This window comes from Nanorana parkeri, unplaced genomic scaffold, assembly GCF_000935625.1.
Source record: "Nanorana parkeri isolate BGI_ZX_2015 unplaced genomic scaffold, ASM93562v1 scaffold88, whole genome shotgun sequence".
NCBI lineage: Eukaryota > Metazoa > Chordata > Amphibia > Anura > Dicroglossidae > Nanorana > Nanorana parkeri.
The window spans coordinates 71,574-91,779 of NW_017306356.1; the positions used below are offsets into that span (position 1 = coordinate 71,574).

General features: G+C 43.2%; 1 protein-coding gene across 2 annotated transcripts in view; it reads left to right on the plus strand.

The window, feature by feature from the left end:
- The first annotated feature begins 3,196 nt into the window (after positions 1-3,196).
- The window catches only part of GNE (glucosamine (UDP-N-acetyl)-2-epimerase/N-acetylmannosamine kinase), a 43,276-nt gene continuing 26,266 nt past the window's right edge, over positions 3,197-20,206 (plus strand). The window contains exon 1 of one of the 2 annotated variants that reach the window (XM_018552422.1): positions 3,197-3,263. In XM_018552422.1, coding sequence (XP_018407924.1) covers positions 3,210-3,263 — 54 coding nt within the window. In that variant the 5' untranslated portion in view covers positions 3,197-3,209. Of the gene's footprint in view, positions 3,264-18,911; positions 18,946-20,206 lie in introns of those variants that run through there. The other variant, XM_018552424.1, reaches the window with a different exon arrangement.

Genomic DNA, 20,206 nt, shown 5'->3' on the forward strand with positions numbered 1-20,206 from the left:
TTACAGTGGTACTTTTTCTTCCATCTTCAGGTGCTGTGCCCTCTTCTCTTCCTCTCCTGGTAGTGGGGGGAGGGGGGGGGCAGTGAAGTTGCCTGCATTGTCTGAGGCGATGCCTTCAGCCGCCTCGTGGTGTCTCCTGCCTTTTGGTCCCGCACAGCATAACTATGCTGCCAGCCAATAGTGTGCAGTCTACCTCCCAGCCTATAGCAGCTGAAAGGGGAAGGAGCTGCTGCCGTCCGTGGCCGCCGAGGAGCCCGATCGGTACACGGGCATCAAAGAATACTTCTCCTCCTGTAAAAACACCCCCCACCAGCGCCGCTGCAGCGGCAATCACTTCTTTTATCTCTCCCCTTTCGGCCACTGCAGCAGAGCGGCCGAGAGGGGAGAGATTAAAAAAAGAGGTATTACCGCTGCGGCAGCGCCGGCAGGGGTCATTTTTAAAGGCATCAGAGAGGCCTGGGGGGGCAATTGCCACCCTGCCCCCCGGCCCAATCCACCCCTGATGAGGCCTTACTCCCAACCATAGCCCACTTGCAGCTCTCTCATAATGCTGTCTGAGTCCCAGACCAGAGCAGCATCATGTTCCAGCCTTCTCCTTTTATCTCATCTGGATCATTAATCAATTAAAAAATCTAGGTGAGACAAAAAAAACCCGAGGTGGATTACCCAGATCCAAAGTCTACCTGAAAACCTGGTCTGGGTTCTGCTAGTCTTGTACATATGATAAAAAGCGAGGGGAAATATATCGCCCCTCGAAGATTTCCCCTTTCCTTATGTCACAACACTTAAACACATATTTTGTCACTTGTTCATGAGACAAAGTTGCAAGTCACTCTTCTTAGTAGACTGTTAGCTGTTCTGATCTTAAAGTCATTGGAGAAATTGCTATTCTAGTTTTTAGTTTATCTAAAGTCAGACACTTGCTATTTCCTGTTCATATCAACAGCAGCGCTGACAAATGGGTTTTAGTCCTCCTACCCCTAGTTGACAGGAACAAAAAGGATTAAGGTGTACTACCCTATATAAGCCCCTCCTTCTCCCGAGTGCCCCAGTTGTTCAGCATGCATTACTGAGGCTATATGGTTTTATTTTCCCACCCTGACCTCTGCTTGGGTAATCCCTATTTGTCAGCGCTGCCATGGATATGAACAGGAAAACCTGAAAATGTAATCATACTCACCGCAATTTTCTTTTCCTGGTTATATTACATGGCAGCGCTAGACTCCCACCCGTTGGGATTCTTAGCTTGTTACTTAAGCTGGCCACACACCTTACAATTATCTGCAGATTTGCTGTGGTCAGATGGAAAAGTTGCAACAGATTCCTCCATCTACACTGAACTGTGTGGATGGAGTAATCTCCACCTGGGCCAATCTGTTGCACCTTTTCCATCTGACCACAGAAAATCTGCAGATCATTGTAAGGTGTATGGCCAGCTTAAGGGTCATCCTGCGATCGTACGATTATCGTAAGGTGTGTGGAAGCCGTGCGACCTCTACTACTGTAAGGTCGCACGACTTTAAACTTACGGACATGTTCGAAAACCCGCCGAGCATCATACGATGTTCGGCGGGTTTGTGGCATGTCCGTACGATAACAGCCGTACGGGCTGGTGTGCGCAAGCGCACACTGCCCGTTCGGCATTGCGGTCATCGGAAGCCCGCCCCTCAGGGGGCGTGGCTTGCGATCATCGCAGGTACGATCTGCCTATGCAACATAGGCAGATCGTACGTTTTTTTAAGTACCTTACAACCATCGCAAGACAAAAGTCTTGCGATGGTTGTAAGGTCTGTGCCCAGCCTAAGACTGGGGAACTTGGGAGCAGGAGGGGCTTATAGGCTAGGGTAGTACACTGTAACCCTTTTTGTTCCTGTCAACTAGGAGCTGGAGAACTAAAACCCATTGGTCAGTGCTGCCATGGAATATAACCTGGAAAAGAAAATTGCGGTGAGTATGATTACATTTTCAGTTGTATACATGTGGAACAATTAATGCGGAACAATGATGTAACCTAATCTTTACTTGATGTGTAGACCTGTATAAGCTGTATGAACTAGAGTGGGGTCGGAATTGGCCTGACAAACCAAGGCCTTTCCCCACACGCGTGTGTCAAATAAACCTTTTATCTTATTTGGATCTACTCACAGACTGTTGCTGCTTTGCTCTTAAAATTCCCTAATCAATACTCCACCCAGAGGACGTGCGAGCGTTGCACTGCACTGCATCTGGAGTGCGATATAATGAATAAATTGAGAATGGCACCTTGATACTCCTCCCGAGGGACGTGCGTGCATTGCACTGTAGAAGGCAGCCCGTGGGGGCCTCCAGAGGTCAGCCTAGAGGAGCGACCGATGCGGGGAGAAGAAGAAGTAGGGAGGAGCAGGCGTGAGGGGAATGACAGCCGCCGACAGACAGGCCCGATCTCAGAAGCAAGTTGCTGGAAAACTGCTCAGGTAGGCCTGCATTTCCCTCCCCCCCACATGGTGCTCTATAATGTATTGCTGGGATTTGTATTCCTCTATAGCTGATGGTACATTGTGCTGTATATTATACATGGGAATACAAATCCCAGCAATACATTGTACGCTGTATGTATAATGTACTATTGCTGGGATACCCTGGGCTAAAAGTTGTCAGTCAGCCCCTGCCTCCCTGCTGTGTAAATTGTCATGGAGCGCCTTAGCAGCAAGTACAATCTGCCTGTCCAAGATGGGCAGATCATACGAAATTTTAATCGCCTTACAACCATCGCACAACGAAAGTCGTACAATGGTTGTAAGGTGTAAAATGTGGTTTAAGGGTAACAGCTGCACTTTTATTTCTTCCTTCCAGTTGTCATCAATCTGATGTTCAGATCCAACTAATCACAGCATATCTAATGAATGGAGTAGAATGAGGCAAAGGAACACAGAAGATCTGCTCAACAGCTGTTTAGTGAGTCCCCCCCGTAACGTCACGTGGGATGGACGAAGATGAACCGGGGAAGGGAAACAGCCGACCAATGCTTTCAGGGAGAGAAGAAGTCAGTAAGTGTAATCTGCATAATGGGCGGGGCCTGTCCACCTCCGTTCACAATGGAATGCCGTTGCCAATCACAGGAACACTACATTTCCATCAAGTACAGCTGCAGGGTGGGTTAGGACTCCGTACACACCAGCCGAGAGAGGAGGAAGCGGAGCAGCCTGCCATCACACAGCCAGCTGATCGAGATGGAGCACATCCCCTACCCTCGCAACTGCAGCAACCCTGTGCGAGGTCCTCATGTAAGTCAAATGTCGCCTTTTCTTTTCTCCCCTGCTGCATGGGCCCTGCGATCACTCAGAGGATATACGTGACACATGTGGGTTCTGTACATCTCCTGCCACGTCCGTGTATTGATTGTGTGATAGACCCAACAAGACACGGGGGGGGCTCCTTCTATACCAGCCAGGGAGGGGGGTGGCTCCTTCTATACCAGCCAGGGGGCTCCTTTTATCGGCCAGGGAGCTCCTTCTATGCCAGCCGGGGGTGGGGCTCCTATGCCAGCCAGGGGGGGCTCCTTCTATACCAGCCGGTGGATCCTTCTATAATAGCCAGGATGGGGGACTTCTATACCAGCCGGGGATGCTTCTTTTATAGCAGTCAGAAGCGGGGCTCCTATACCAGCCAGGGGAACTCCTTCTCTAGCAGCCAAGGGGGCTCCTTCTATAATAGCCAGGATAGGGTGCTCCTTCTCTACCAGCCAGGGGGGGCTCCTCTACCAGCCAGAGGGGGCTCCTTCTCTACCAGCCAAGGGGGCTCCATCTATAATAGCCAGGATAGAGGGCTCCTTCTATACCAGCCGGGGAGTCCTTCTTCATTTTGCTCTCATCCCTCACTTTTGTCTCTTACTATCCTACCACTCTGTGATCATATATCAGCTGTTGCCTTTTTTTGGATCCACCAAATATTATTTCCATTTAACGGGATTGTAATGTGCAGCATTTCCCCCCCCCCAAAAAAAATCCTGTGTGACTTTTTGCACAAAAGGTCTCATGATCTGCGCAAAATAATTGTTCAGTTTAAGGGTCCATTCACACCACATGCATTGGGTCTGGGCTGGCCATTTTAGACCCAACGCAATTTGCCTTGTCACAGGTCACTGTGTTGTGGCGTTGTGCACAGAAAAAAGTACCTTTTTTTTTTTTTACAGTGCAGTGGGATGTGATTTAGAACAACCGCTTTGCTCCCCACTGTACCCGTAGAAAAGAATAAAATGTCAGTTGTGACATTTCAATAAAGTTACCAAAAAAAAAGTACACAGTGTCGTGTACTGGGATCAGGTCATTGGCATTGTGCTGGGCACCGAACACCCAGGGGCGTATCTGCCGCGAGGCAAACAAGGCGTTTGCCTGGAGCGGCAGATTTGCTGAGGGCGGCGATGCTGCCTTGCCTAGGGCAAAGCTGAACATTCCCCCCCCGGACTGACCCGCCAAGAATTGGCAAGCTAACAGAGCCCATAGTGTTCATAAGGGCAAGCTGCCATGTTTTTTTTTTGCTGGCAAACCTGCATATGAATGAAAGGCAAATATCATATGTACGGTATACAAACAGGGCAGTAGAAATAGGTTTTGGCCGGTTAGTCCGGGGGGGGGAGGGCGGCGTTGCTGCCTTGCCTGGGGCAGCAGCAAAGGTAAATACACCGCTGCGTACACCAGCAGCGTCACAATTCGCTTTGCTCAACAACCACCAATCCTAGGTTATTTGGCCCACCCTGAAACTCCAGCACACTTGACTTCTTCCCCTTCTATACTGATACTTATGAATGTGCAACTATGTAAAGAATTGTGTAAATTGTCAGTGCCATATAAATACCTGTAATATCAGTCCCTGCCCTCAAGGAGGTTACAATCTAAAGGTGCCCATACACCTTACGACCATCGCAAGACTTTTGTCTGTGTATGCACAATATGTATCTATACCAGACCATGATCACTGTGATCTATTGCAGTCTTTCTCAACCAGGGTGCGGTGGCACCCTGGGGTGCCTTCTGGCTGCTTCTGATGTGAAAGAGGGGGGCTTCTAATTTGAAGAGGGTCTCCTACTGTTAGAGGGGGGAATTCTGATGTGAAAGCAGGGGGCTCCTGATGTAAAGAGGGACTTTTATGGGAAAGGTGGCACTGACTGTGTTCTTGTGTGGGGTCCCCCGTTAACATTTATGCCAGACCCCTATCTGGGATAAGGGTCCAGTATGAGTTTTGGTGGGTTCCCGCGCCATTTCTTTCCCTTTACGGTTCTTAAATATTAGCCTGGGACACCTCAAGATTTTATTTACTTTAAAAGTGTGCTGTGGCTGACAAAAGGCCCAGAAAGCTGATCTATAGGTCATCGTCATCATTAGTCATTCATTTAGGCGAACAGATTGTGTAGATGTAAAACAATGTATAACATGATAAAGTGCAACTGTAAGTAAGTAAAAAATGACTTGTGCAATGGCTCGTTGTTTAGTCTAGTGGTAGAGTAATAACGACTAATACCTCATATCTGGCTCTGGCAGGCTCCCTTCATCTAAGCGGCTGGACCCGTAAAGCCCCCTTGGCCGCAGTTGCGAGTTTGCCTCCTCCCCATACAATGCAGGGCTAATGGTCCTACTTTGTATGCAATGACAGCAAGGGACCACACACAGGCCGGAGCATCAGGTAGAAGAGGAAAACTCTGGAGCAGGGGTAGCCAAACTTCATACCTCCAGCTGCAGGCACACTACAAATCCCATAATGCATCTGCCTCTGGGAGTCATGTTTATGGCTTTCAGAGTCTTGCTCTTGTACTTGTAGTTCCATGACAGCTGGAGTGCCAAAGTTTGACTATGCATGGCCTAAAGCCAGCCAGAGTGGGCGTTAATGTCAGTAATCTCCCCAATAGACTTAACAAACATTTAACCCGAACTTCCCATCACTGCATAGATTTTTTTTTTTGTTTTGTTTCTCCATCCCAGAGTTAGGCTTTTGGCTCCATTCACACCTAAACATGAGCATACCCCAGCAATTTATAGCCATTTTCATTGCACGTTTTTAAAGCATTTTAATGTGCAATTTGCATACTGGAGCAGAATCGTGCATTTTGGCCCTATAGACTTTTAAATTGGACAGCCTGTAAAAAAAAAAATTTACTTTTTAGGTACTCCCAATAAAGTCTATGAAGCCAAAATGCACGATTGTGCCCCAGAAGAATCTCGTCTACTTTTTTTGAGCTTCATTCAGTTGGCGAGAAGCGACAATGCTCCTATGTGACCAAGGGCCATTGAAAACAATGGGACTCCTCTCATTGAGCATTGCAGCGCTTGGGGAAAGCAGCTACAAAGGTGGGAATGAGGCCTTAGGACTTGTTCACACCATGTCCGGGCCAGATCCCTCTATTCACACAAGTGCAGTCCATTCTGATGCTTCGGGAAAAAATGGTGCATGTACTATTTTTTTCTGGTCTGGAACGCACCAAATCCTATGCAAATGCACTGGACTGCACCTGAAAGCCCATTTTAAGCTAGAAAACAAACAAACCGCGCTGCGTTTGCAGATCTGCTCCAGTTCTGGTCTGGACATGGTGTGAACAAGCCCTTAGATGAGACCTTAGTGATGAGTTAACTCAGAGGTTGTCAACCTTGGCACTCCAGCTGTGGTGAAACTACAAATACCATCATGCCTTTGAGTCTGGGAGTCATGCCTGTGGCTGTCAGAGTCTTGCACTGTCTCATTGGACTGGACGTGGAGTGCCTAGTTTGCCGAGTCCCACTCTAACTGATTTTTCATGTACAACTGGTTGTTCTTTACTAAGCCAGGGCAAAGGTTGTACATAGTGATAAAGCTGATTTACAGATGCCATGCCTATTTCAGCTGATGCCACATGCTGTCCTTTTTTTTTTTTGGAGGAAGTGGAGGGCGGTATTTTCACCAATGTATCTTATAAAAGACAAAGCGTGTTAGGCTTTTCATTCATGGAAAATGAAGGGTTGGTAGAAAAAGGAAGTGGTGTACACCTCTTTGTATCTGATTGCTCATTGTTCCCAGCTGACCACATTGTTTTTTTTTTTAAAGTTAGTGCCCTGTTAAGTTTTTTTTATTTATTTGTTTCCTTACATATTTCCTTGTGCGGTCATAGGACAGTATTCATTTCCTGTTAAGTGCAGCAGCCAGATATTATTCTTAGTACAGGTTTCCTTTAAAAGAAAATAAGTAACTCGCCATTTCTGACCTTTCTTTAACCCTTTTTTGCCGCAAGACCATTTTTGCATATTTTTTTTGGCAGGTAAACAACCCCCCCCCCCCAAGAATTATATATTTTCTGAAAGGCCATAGAGAATAAAATGGTGGCATTTGCAATTTTTTATGCTCAACAATTTATCGAACCGAAATGTTTAGTAATAGATTCATTCAAATTAAGTTTAGTTTATACAAACACAATACAATACCCAATTTTTTTGTAAAATATAAAAGATGAGGTTGTGTTGAGTAAATTGACACCATATATGTCAGGTCTCAAAATTGCGTGCATTGGTGAAACCTTGGTACCAAACGTTGCCCATATGTGACACTTCCAAAGCCTTTACAGGTCATCCGTTTGGACAAAAAAGGTTACCCCATAGTTCTCTTTTAACTCTATAGTTCTCTTTAGGGTCACAGGAGGACATATACAGTACTATTGTCCTCTGGTGACCCAAAACTCAGTATAAAGCAGGCTATTGCCCGCTATATGCTGAGAGCGCAGAGCCGTGCCGCAGCCAGGACAGATCCCGACAATGCCGTCGATCCACCCTGCTGGCTGATTGACAGCGGGCTCTGACTATCTAGAGGCAGAGCCAGCTGTACCCGCTCAGTCCTTTCCGCCAGTCAGCACTGGAGGATCGGGGAGGGGGGAATCCCTGCAGGGAGCCGTGAGTGACGGTCACGGCTCTCTGCAGGGACATGATCGAGAAGTGAGCGAGCGACGGTATGCGTTCGCTCACTTCCCTATCTTTTGAGTCGAAAATCACTCCCCTCATAGTTCTCTAAGTTTAGTGGTCAGGTCATGCTTGGATTTTTTTCTTGGTGCTGAAAGCCAATAGAACAGCACAGATTTTGTGTGCATGAGTAATGGGAATTGATAAACTTTACTTCCACTCTACTACTCATATTTAAACTGGAAATCCCCTGTAAATAAGCAGTATTTATATTTTGGACATTTTGTCCTCTGTGTAGTCTGTTATGACTTTGTACAGGCATTACTACTTTCTTTCTGGGCGCTGCATATATATGTGCTCCTGTCTTTGTGCTGGAAGCCTGCTCAATAGTGCATGTCACTGACAGCTCCAGGTTTCGTACTAACAATGTCAATCACATGATCGTCTGAAACTGAGACTATCACAGTGATCATTAGCTGTAGAACCCTCCCCTCCCCATCTCCTTCTCTATGAAAGAGACCCTTTGTAAGTGAAGAATTTAAACAGCAAAAAAGTCTGTGTATACAATATTCATTTTATTAGTAATGATAATAATAATAATGATAAAATAGCTAGATAATGCTCTAGCTTATTGTCAGGGTCAGTGTCTGTGTTAGTGTGTAGTAGGTAGGATTTTAAAAAAAGCATAATCTTACTTTTTTTTTCCTAGGCCCCACTATGGGTACAAACAATGAATAACATATGTGTTATGATAATGGCTGGCGGTATTCTGCATTGTGCTGTATAATGTACTATTGCTAGGTTTTGTAGTCCTCTATAGCTGGTGGTATTCGGCATTGCACCACTGTGTAATGTATTATTGCTGAAATTTGTTGTACTTCTCTATAGCTGGTGGTATTCTGCATTGTGCTGTATAATGTACTATTGCTAAGATTTGTAGTCCTCTATACAGCGCAATGCAGAATACCACCAGCTATATAGAGGAATACAAATCCCAGCAATACATTATAGAGCACCATATAGAGCTGTAGTGGAACTACAAATCCCATGAGGCATTGCTCCTGAAGAGAGATGCATCATGGGATTTGTAGTTTCACCACAGCTGGAGGGCTGAAATTTTGCTACCCCGTCCTAGATTGTTCACTTCTCCTGCCTTCTCCAAACTCTTCACCCTTTTGTGAATAACCCTATTAGTGTTGGGCTCCATTCACACAAAGCAGTAGCGAACCACGCGGCACGAAAGAACGCAAATGTTAACATACACGCAGATTCCGCACATTTGTGGCCAATACTATAGCCGGAACAAGTGTAATTGGACTATTTAGTGGGATGCACGGTTTCGTACTGCTCTGACGCCGCAATTATCTGGACAATGTACATTGTAATGCATTGTTTTTATGTTTAGCGCGATTCCGCTTATGTGTGAATGGAGCCTTAAATGGAATGCCCTGATTTTCAGCAGATCTGAGCAATGCAAATGTTGTATGGCTGTTTAAGAAGATTGTAGGGCTTGGATTTGCCTACTACTCTTGTATCCAATTTTGATATTGTAGTACAAAATGCTTAAAAGCTGGGAATGAGATATGGCACGATTCAGAATTTTCTAAGTAGCAATAATGTGGTACAATAGGTCAACACTTCCGAACACTTATTAAATTCACTTAAGCTGGGTATACACAGTTGGAATTTCATTAGAAACAAATCACTTATGAAATGTTCGTTATATTTTCCAATAGTTAATGGGGTGAAATTGTTGATTATTTCAATCATAGTTATGAAAAAAGTTAAAAGAAGCAGGATGACATTTTTTTACTTTTTTTTTTGAATAAGCAGAATGTTAACATAGAATGGGGTTTTTGTACGGAAAACCTCTGTTCATTCAAAAATCGAATGTTACAGCAGATTAAAATCTTAAAGTGACACTAAAGTCAGGAGTTAAATCTTACAAATCCATTTAAATCCCCCAATTATTAACAAAAATGTATCTTATTTGTGCATCACTCAGCTGTAGATCCTCAAATCATCTCTGAATTGGTGCTGACACTGTTCTTCCTTCTGGAGGGTAGCCACTTTTGTTCCCCATGGTCCCTGTGTGTGTTGTAAAGTAGTCACCGCTCCAAGATTGGAAAAGTGGAAAAAGTCCAAAGTATTAAGATTACCACACAAATAGTCAAAGGGTCCAAAGTGATATTTTAGTAAATCAGTAGAAGGAAAGCCAACGCTTTTGGAGTGTTTGGACAGCTACCTTTTATCAGGGCTACAACACATGTGCATATAAAATATAATATAAAATATAAAACACATTATAATAGATGAAAAAGTGGAAAGTCCCCTTTAAAAAGCAATTCATGTTGTAATATTACCAAACAGAATCATTCTTAAATAATTATGACTCATGGCACCATTGTTGCTAAAAAGCATCCAGTATTATAATAAAACAAAATATAATAACATATTACAACTGTGAAGCAATAGTGATCATGTTTGCAGAAAGGGTGCCATAAAACAAAACAAAAAACATAGTTTAAAACAATATAATTAATTATCGATCTTATTCACATTAAGAGTGCCATGGAACAAAACAAAATAATTTCACAGATAAGTTATGAAAACAATATAACCAATTGTACCATACGCACAGCAATGAACTGTTTGAAGCTATATGACTTATTCTCAATAGAATATAAATATCTCTGACTGAAAAATGTAATTAAGAGTATTTGCTAAAGGAGAGTTCAACATAAGCATGTGCTTGGCAGAAACAATAATAGAAATATAGCTGCAAGCAGAAATAAACGTGGCCAAGCATTAGAGCCTGGTTATAGCACATGAGAGCATATTGTAGTTAGTCATAAATAGTAAAATTATGCATTCACGATAGACCTGTACAACTGCATTTTCATGAATTGTAACGTTTCTCCAAATTCAAAATATGCCGCCAACCTTTCACATCTACAATAAAGTTGCACGTATGCTGCTGAGTAATGATGTGTATCAAATTTTAAGATCGTTCAGCAGTGATACTGTAATGTTAAATGTGAGTGGCATGCGTCGGCCATATTGATGTTGATATTAATTAATTTCACTAACCAACCTTTAGTAGGGTAGGTGGCCTTGGAGATGTGTGCCAAATTTTGCATTGTCATGACATTATGGTTTCAGAGAGAACAATGTTTGTAGAATATTGCGCAATCCAATATGGCTGCCAAAATTTGTGGTAGAATGACTTGTAAAACACAAGTCTGAGTCTGTATCTGTCTATAGATCTCTCCAACTGGACATGTCATGGTGACATTTGGAAGCCATATTGTATTTGGCAGTTATAATTTTGAGTTATCAAAGTATAGAACACGTTTAACATACTTCAATAGTGATATAAAGGCACGTTTATTCAATATGCTGCGCAGCTAAAAGTGATTGGCTTGTGGCGGCCATATTGATTTTGGCACTGACTTACTTTGAAACTCCATGGACACATGTGCCAAATTTCCCAATGTTCCGACAGACCGTTTTAAAGAAAAAGATGATTGTAGAATATTGCGCAATCCAATATGGCATCCAAACAATGTGGTTAAATTACTTATAATGAAGATATGAGTGCAGAGCTCAGCATATCATCACATAGCAATTTTTATATCTGTAGCTTAAGCGGTTCTGAAAAAACAGATGTTTGAATATTGTCCTAAATATGTTCGCTAAAACCGGCGGATTTTTCCGCACTGAAACTCCAACATTTAAAAACCTATTCATTCCTATGGGGCCCGTTCACGCAAATGCGCGCAATCACGTGTTTTAATCCTTCTGTCGCCCAAACTGCTCCCTGGGCTACTTTTTTTGCGCGATTTCCATATAGACTGCAATGGAAACGCGCTGATCAACGCGTTTTGGGGCGTTTTTTATCGTGTTTCAGAGCTGAAGCACGCATAAAAACGTCCTTCCAAAATTTGAATTGCTTAGTGTTCTGCTTTAAGCCATAGACGTAAAGCCTAAGCCCAACTCCCAGAGTAACTTGACCACAATAAAAGATTCTGTGACGGAAAAAGTTCAATTTATTTTATTAGTGAAATAGGAAATGACAGTTACTGCTGCTGCTTACTTTCATGCGGTTCTAGATATCGTTTTTTAAGGCCACATCAGTGCATACGTGTAGCTCTCAAGCATTATTTTTACTTATAATAATATGTCTCCACCCATATTTTTCAGATTTAGCCTCGCCGTGGATTGAATCTTTGCAGATTAGGTTTCCTGTTTCTAAAAAAAAGTCGTAAGCATCCAGAGTTTACTAAGTGAAGCGTTAAGAAAAGATTTTTACTCTAGACTGTACAGGTTACTTAAATCCCTGGGAGTAACGGTATCAATTTAGTGATAAGGCCCGGGATAAACATTTGGAGTGATCATAGTAATTAGACAGTTTTTTCAAGCTAAGCTGGTTCTGCTGAAACTGTAATAGAAGTTAAGTGTGTTGTACTTAAACTAAATTGTTCAGTATTTTTTAGGTAACCACTTTACTCTTAAGAATGAAGCCCAGTAAAACAGTCTTCTTAAAGTGGCATTAAAGGATTAAAGGTTAAAGTTTTTTTTCCCTCCCCACACTGCTAGTGTAAGGACTTACCTTAAATGATGCCTCTTAATCCGATCATCTTCTTTCCTGTGCTTTTTAGCTGTCCCTCCAACACTGGTGCCGGTCTCTGATCCAGCACTGACACCTCTCTCTTCCTGGCACTTCCTGTCCCACGCAGTCTGTGCGGGTGCGCACTGCTCCATAGACTTCCCTTGTGTCTTTGCTCATCCCCTGGCTGAACATGAACTGAACTGCGCATGTACCCGCCCCAAAGTCCTTTGCGGCCGCCCGAGAATTTTTAGATGTTCAGACGGGAGCGCGCGGCGGAGACACAGGTAAGTTTTTAACCCTTTGAAAGGTTTTTTTTCTTTTTATCGTTTTGCATATATCTACTAGCTAGTTTTTGGGTTTGTTCCGAAATTCGTTTTGGACGAATTTTCGGAAATTCGGAGATTAGCTAGCAGTAGTTATATGCAAACACTGCTGAGGGTATATTTACCCTTTAGAGTATGTAGAAACTCGATGTAGAATGTAGAAAGTTGAGCTATGTGGGGTATGTAACATACAGCACAGCATACAGAGAATTCCATAGTGTGTAAAGTACAGCACAGGGTGCATGAATCTAGGGTAGGTGATGCACAGTGCAGTGTAGACAGCAGAGCAGTCTGGTGTACTCTTGAGTGCTGCACACGCTATGCTATAACAAGGTTTCATTTTCTTATGAAACCGTATACAAAACTAGAGTATGTGCTCACTTTCTGAGTTACTATCTCCAGTCTTTTCATAAGAACATGCTCCTATTAAGGGGGTTTACACCTTCAGCCTACTCAGTGAATACTATCCTCGATGTGGTTACAAATAAGACAGGCAATGGGTATAATTGCTCCTACAACCCTATTATTGACATTACCACATCTTGGAGCCGAATGGTTTAATGAGCTTTGGTGGAGCTCAGCTTTGAAAACGGCAATAAGTTTCTGTTAATGGGTTTTCCCTGCACAACCCACACTGGTCAGGTTTTGTACTGAGTGCACTGGTGGTTGAGAAAACATGTCTCCGGTTTCAACAATATCTAGGTCACAAAACCAGTATGAGCAAGAAGCTAATGAAGTCAGAATTCTTGATCTGCAGACAATTGATCAAATAGACAGCCCGGCAGTGGAAGCCTTCATACGAGTACCCCTTTCATTACAGGTTTCCTGTAAAAAGCCCAGTGTATGATAACCCTTGGGGTTAGTTCACACCATATGCAGTACGTTCCGGCCCGCTTCCGGCTGGAACACACTGCATCACATTGCTGACGGCTCACTATTTCGTGGGGCTGGAATGCGAGCGCCCGCACGGGATTGCAGGGCAGCATTTTGACCGCACCGGACCGCAGGCACAAGGCAGTGTGTTCCGGCCAGAATCGGACCGGAACGCACTGCTTATGGGTTAACTAACCTTTTATGTGACCCGAGTCTTATGTCTTTTTGTTTCATTAGCATTTGTATGTGTATATCTGTCTGGATTGTTAAGATTTTGTACTAGAGCCTTATATTGTTAGTAAATTGAACTGCATTTATGTGACAGTTCTAGTTTCAGGTGCAAGGAAGTAGATCACGACTCTTTTGGCATGGGCATTCCAATTTAGGTCCATCTTGTCATTTTTTCAGGTGCACCTGATCGGAAACACCATGTTAGTCCATTGGCAGCTGGATCTAAACAGGCATAATTCCATTTACATCTGGTTACCCCCCCCCGCTCCAATCAGGTCAGGGAAAATAAACCAGATTGGGGGTAATCTGATATAAACAGACACATGTCCATTTACGTCCGATTCACCATAGACCAACATGGTGTCCGGTAATTGCAGTTTTTTTCTAGACGGACACGGATATTACAATGGTGACATCCATTTCGATCAACAGAGATCCGTGCTAGTTCCCTCCTGATGGAAACTGAAGGTGCTCGTCTGAAAAGGGCCTAAAAAGTGCCTCCCACACACTGTAACACAAACTAGAGTGTTACAATTTAATGTAACTCTATGATACTGAACTTATAAAATAAAAACAAAACTTCACTGTCCCAACTCTGCCATTTTCAGAAAAGATGAGGGATTGGTAAAAGATGCCCATACACACACACCTTAAACTGTTAGCTCTGTAAGACAAATCAGAAATATCTTAATGTGCTACCAGTTTCCTAAAAAGTAGCAGCTTCAAACTTAAAGAGAACCTGTTGATAAATATACAGGGCTAGAACTATTTAAATAATGTATTGTAATACAGGGATGGACAAATTAATATGAAATTCAGGAACCAGTTTGTCCAATCCAGGACCTTTTTAGGAGGCAGCTCTGCTGACGACAACTAGAGAAAACCAAGTTAGACGCCAGCTATCATTTTTAAAGAGCATTGGCAACCTGACTCCTGGGATTTGTCCTTGTGTTAATATTTCAGCTTATTTAGACTTGCAGGCTTTATGATAGTGGGTGGTGCATTTTAGCATTTATGATTACATTGAGAAATCACTCAATTCAATGAGTGGAGGGATCTGCCCTGGCAGCTATTGTATTCTAACAGCCAGTGCCCACAGCTGTCACAATTCTCGAACAGTGAGCACATCTGCGGTTAGTCACTGTTCAGCCAGTAATTTTCCACCCGGCTCTTTTGACAAAAGGTATTTGACAAAGTGATCTTTGTCAAGTAGGTGTTGCCAACAGGGCCACCCATAGATTAAACTTCAGTCGATTCAGCAGGAAACACACAATATTCGATCAGTGTATGGCTTGCTTTTGACAATGCATGCACGCTTTGTGGTTGTGTATGAGGCAATAAGGGGGGGATTAGGTGTAATATACACAGGATGTATGTATTCCAATATTACACATACGTTATTTACTGATGAAGACACATGCCTAATGGAGAATCGAATGTAAATGGACATGTCTGTTTACATTAGATTACCCCTGATCCGGATATCCTTGTTCAGAAAAGAAGTGTCACGCACTACACAAAGGTGTAGGTCTCCTTTCATAGACCTATAATCCAAATACACATGTAGAAATCCAACTCCGCAGTTGCAGCCCTGTTTTTGGTTTAGTCATCATATACAGAAAGCTACTGCTGTAATACTTGCAAGAATATATATCATTTGATTGACATCAAGATTTCATTTTTTTTTCATGCTTCTCTACAAACCACTGAAGAGAAGACATTGTAATTGGTGCTCCAGGCAAACAGGGCTTAAGCGCATGATCCCGAGCAGCTGATACTTCAAAGGCAATGCTAAATCCTGCCTAAGAATACTGAAAAGTCCTGTGACCATTTTTAGACAAGCACACTGAAATGGTATAAGAGATTTTACAGAGACACTGTGTTGATATTTCCTTTAGGAAAAAATGATAAATGAACACTTCTTTATAAAAGAAAAAAAAAAAAAGTGCATTTATTATATTTTGCATTGAAGCCAGTAAAGCATTGCAAACATGATCAGTGAATCTGGGGTGTAATATTCTGGCTCCTGCAGACTGTCAGACTGTTCCTCCCTTCCATGTATGTACTTAATTACCAAATTTCAAGTAACATGGAAGGAGGAAGAATGAATATTCTGACTCCGATTGTTGTGATAGCGAAATATATCCCTTGCTGAGACCTCTATGCCTGGCCTGTATAAGCAGATATACTCACTGCGGACAATCCTTGTCAGATAGCTGAACTCGTCAATACCAAATCATTCAAAAGAGGTGTTTATTCTTAACATCAGGGTTACAGCAGATGATAGGAACTGCAGATGACTGGCTATAGTATTGTGCGGTCAGAAAATGATGCCTTGTCTATCATACTGCGCAGAGTATATGTGTAGCTGTGGCCATGACACAGGAAGTACTGCACTCAGGAAGAAGGGAGGGGCATACATAAAAAGAGGAAATATGTCATAGACATCAAGAAAGAATTACAGAAAACCATGTACATTACCACAAAAAGGCCACTAGATGGCAGCATATAATAAAACATGGATTAGCTATGAGAAAATGGTTAGGCAAAACACACTATGTAAAACTTCTATCTATATTAACTTCTATAACATATTCTATGCCCCATTGGGGCGGCACAATGAATGAACTACAAAGGCAGTGATGTCAGTGCGCTCGGGTTTCATTGAGAACTACAAGTCGTTCTGCCTCAGTGGCTGATGGGACTTTTAGTCTCACCATTTATAGATCCTGTCAGAGGATCTATGAATGGATGACGTGGCTGTGTGGGCAGAGCCATACACAGCCATGACAAATTCAAAAACAGAAACAAGTCTGTGGGAGAAGAACCCCATGGTTTAGGTAAGTGAAGGAAGGAGGGGCTGGGGAAACAAGTCTGCGGGAGAAGAACTCCATGGTTCAGGTAAGTGAAGGAAGGGGGAGGCTGGTTGCAATTTAATCATGTTTAATGTTACACCCTAAATATTGGTGTAACATGAAGCAAGGTAGAAAAGGTGAACTTAAGCCTTCAAAATTAGAGTGGGGGTGATAACATAATTCATATCTATAGTCTCTACTGTCTGAAGATTAGAAGTGGTATGTTTCCTGAACTGTGGAGGCTGAAGCTGAAATGTGTAAGCTACTCTGTCACTAGAATAAAAAGTTGAATAAAGAGAGCATGTTAATAGTTAATGCTTAGCTATCCTGCCGCCTGGGACCCCAATCTTCACTCTCTTGAAGTGCTAAGATGGCTGAAAAAAATTTAGAGGACCCAACACATTCCTGGGGGTGTCAGATGCCTGGTTCTCCACTGTGCCCCTATATCCCTACAACACGCACCTTCTTCATAAGATTTAAAGTGAATGCAACAGTAACTTAAAGAAACTTAGAAGCAGCTAAAAAAATACCTTCAAAGCAACTCCTAAGCAGCCTGAAGCAACTCTAATCTCTAATCTAAGTATAACCTATCTAGAAGCAAGTCACTTTGCCCATCCCCAAAGCACTTATACTCCGCTTCAAAGTGATCCCTCACAACTCCTTCCTCTGTTGCAAAATACTTAGTGGCAGTTCAATGTCAGAGCTTACACAGGTTTGCTGATTTTACTCCCTCCACTGTGTATGTTTTTGGGCAGCTAGGCTTAAGCGTTGTTACATGTGAGAAGGTCACGTGCCCCCCATGCCCAGTATTTGGCAGTGGCTGTGATAGAAGAAGAATCTGTGGGGATTGAAGGGTGGCTTAAAGCGGACCTTTACCCATATCTTTATAATAACAAACACACCTTTAGAAATGTTTAGTAATGACAATCTACAAACACATACTTCTAGATAATTGCCGGCTTTGTATTCTTTGCATACCTTATTTCTCTTTTCCTCTCCATTCTTCTGACAGTGGCCATGTTTACTAGGGGCAGATTACTAGCTCTCCTATTACTTCCTGGATTTTTGGAACATGTGATTAGGACATGAGACCATGCACATCATCTCAGGGGAGGAAAATGCCTTTCCCTGAGATTTCCTGAGATTTCCCAGCAATGCTCTGCTAATGACAAGGTAATTCCAGTGTGCATTGTGTTGGAAAATAAAAGTCATTTTGCCCTTTCAAAGCTGTAAGTGAATATTCTGCAAGTGTAAGGATTTCAAAATCCAAGCATTTTACACCTGAAATGTCTGTTATTAATAATCAGGCATAGAGGGATGCATTGGTAGAATTTGATTTTTGAGTGTAAGGCATCATTCACACTGCTCTAGCTTGGGGCATGCACGTCCGTATCGGGCCGTACCCGGGAGAGAGTTGCTGCCTGTTTATCCCTATCAGTACTTGGTATCGGCGGGTACCAAAAGATAAATATCTGCACTAAATACGGAAAAATCGTGCATCCTTAGTTCTCTTTCTCACTATATGGGAAACCAGAAAAGGAGCTTGATCTAAGGTTGATAACAGTGGCATTGGGACAAGCTAAGGTTTATGTTCCGACTTATATTGACTTCAGCTGTGTACCAGGACCCTATGACTTTTTCTTTTTGCCTGTGTAGAACCTTAGCAGTGCTCTAAACGTTGTTTGGTTATATTCACAATAGAGGGAGCGGTGACACGTGATGAACCTCTGTATTCCCTCTGTAGGGTTCATGGCACTGGGAGCTCATATCAAATATTTGAGTACAGGGCCATTTGTCAGCAGCATTACACATGCCAGCTATTCACAGCTAGGCGCACAGCAACGCCCATTAGGACAGCCTCTGGCCCCGCCTGTTTGCCCTATGCGCAACACCATTGGAGGAGGACGGCCTGCGTTTCAAGGTTCGTGCTGTATCGTGTTGAGTATGTGGGTTCTCGCCACGCCTCCTTATCTGCTTTTCTGGCGTAACACTGCGGATGCTCGAGCACGCCTTGCCGCAACCCCGTCTCGTGCGCGCGCATAGCCTGGCATCTTTAGCGTGGCGGTGTACCGGTAACGAGGCTGCGGGGCCCCAGCTCTTTCTAAAGTGTGTATAAGGCTAGAGCCCGGAAGAGGGTACGGCGCGCCGTGTGCTAAAAGGTGACCATATGTTTCATGTCATTGTCCCCACCCCCAAGCTTTTATTGTCATTGAGGAATGTTCCTTTCTGCTCTGTATTCCTATATGACGCCGTGAATGATTTATTTGCTGTGACCGATTAGCTGCTGCCTCCTAGGGCTGTGGCAGCACATGGGTTAGTAAGGGGGGGCCATTGGTTTTTATGTGCTCTGGTATGAATGAATGTAGAGTACAATTGAAACTAAGTAAACTTGTCTGGAGTTACAGTCACTGGGATAGAAACCTGTAAATGGCAACTTCCTGTGAAAGAAAAGACTTAGGGTGACTATAAACTACAATCTGATTGTATGGTCTATATCTAGTTATATTTACCAATTATCTAGTGCAAGGGCCTGCTTGATTGGATAGACTAGATAGGGCCTCATATTACATAGACTCGGTAGCTCTAAAGTTGATTGTATGGTCAGGTTGTAACGCATGTGGTGACCGTTAGATCCACCATGACTATGTAGTGTAAAGGTGCAGATCTTTGCAGTGCATAGATAGCGGTAGATCTTAATAGGGCTGCAACAACTAATCGATTATTGAAAAAGTTGTCAACTTTTTCAATAATCGATTTAATCGGCTTCCGTTCAGTTGGCCCTGTTCACGGTTCCACACGCTGTGCGCCGCACTTCCTCCCCACCTCACGCTCGCCGCTGCCAGACCCGCTCGCATCAAAGGATCTGATTGGATACAAATGAAATTAAATGTTTAGGTTTGGCCTCAGATTACATATCATATCTCGGTAAGTCTATAGGAGATTGTATATTGTATGACCCAGCTTTAAGGCTGACAAGAGACTGCTGCTAGCAACTCTGCCACACGTAAGTTGCTACAATCACCAAGAGACTGCCTGTTTGTCCCTATCCAATAGCTCCCTCTGTAGATGTGACAGTGAGATGTTGCTAACAATCAAGATTAAGCTGCATTTGAGACCGCAACATCTCTCTACATTTAAGGGAACGATCAAACATAATTGTAACTGTAGCCCATAGTGCGCTAGTAACATGCATATCTTAAAGAAGAACTCCACAATCTTTTTTACTCCTTGCAGTGGAGCTACACCCACATGTCAAGGGTTAAAGGAGAACTATGGGGGTCAGTGTTTTTCCCCATAGTTCTCCTTAGGGTAACGGGAGGACACAAACTAGCGTCCTCCCGTTACCCTAAGCTCAGTATACCACAAGCTACAGCTCGTGGTATACTGAGATGCTGCAGCGGATCCCGACATCGATGTCGA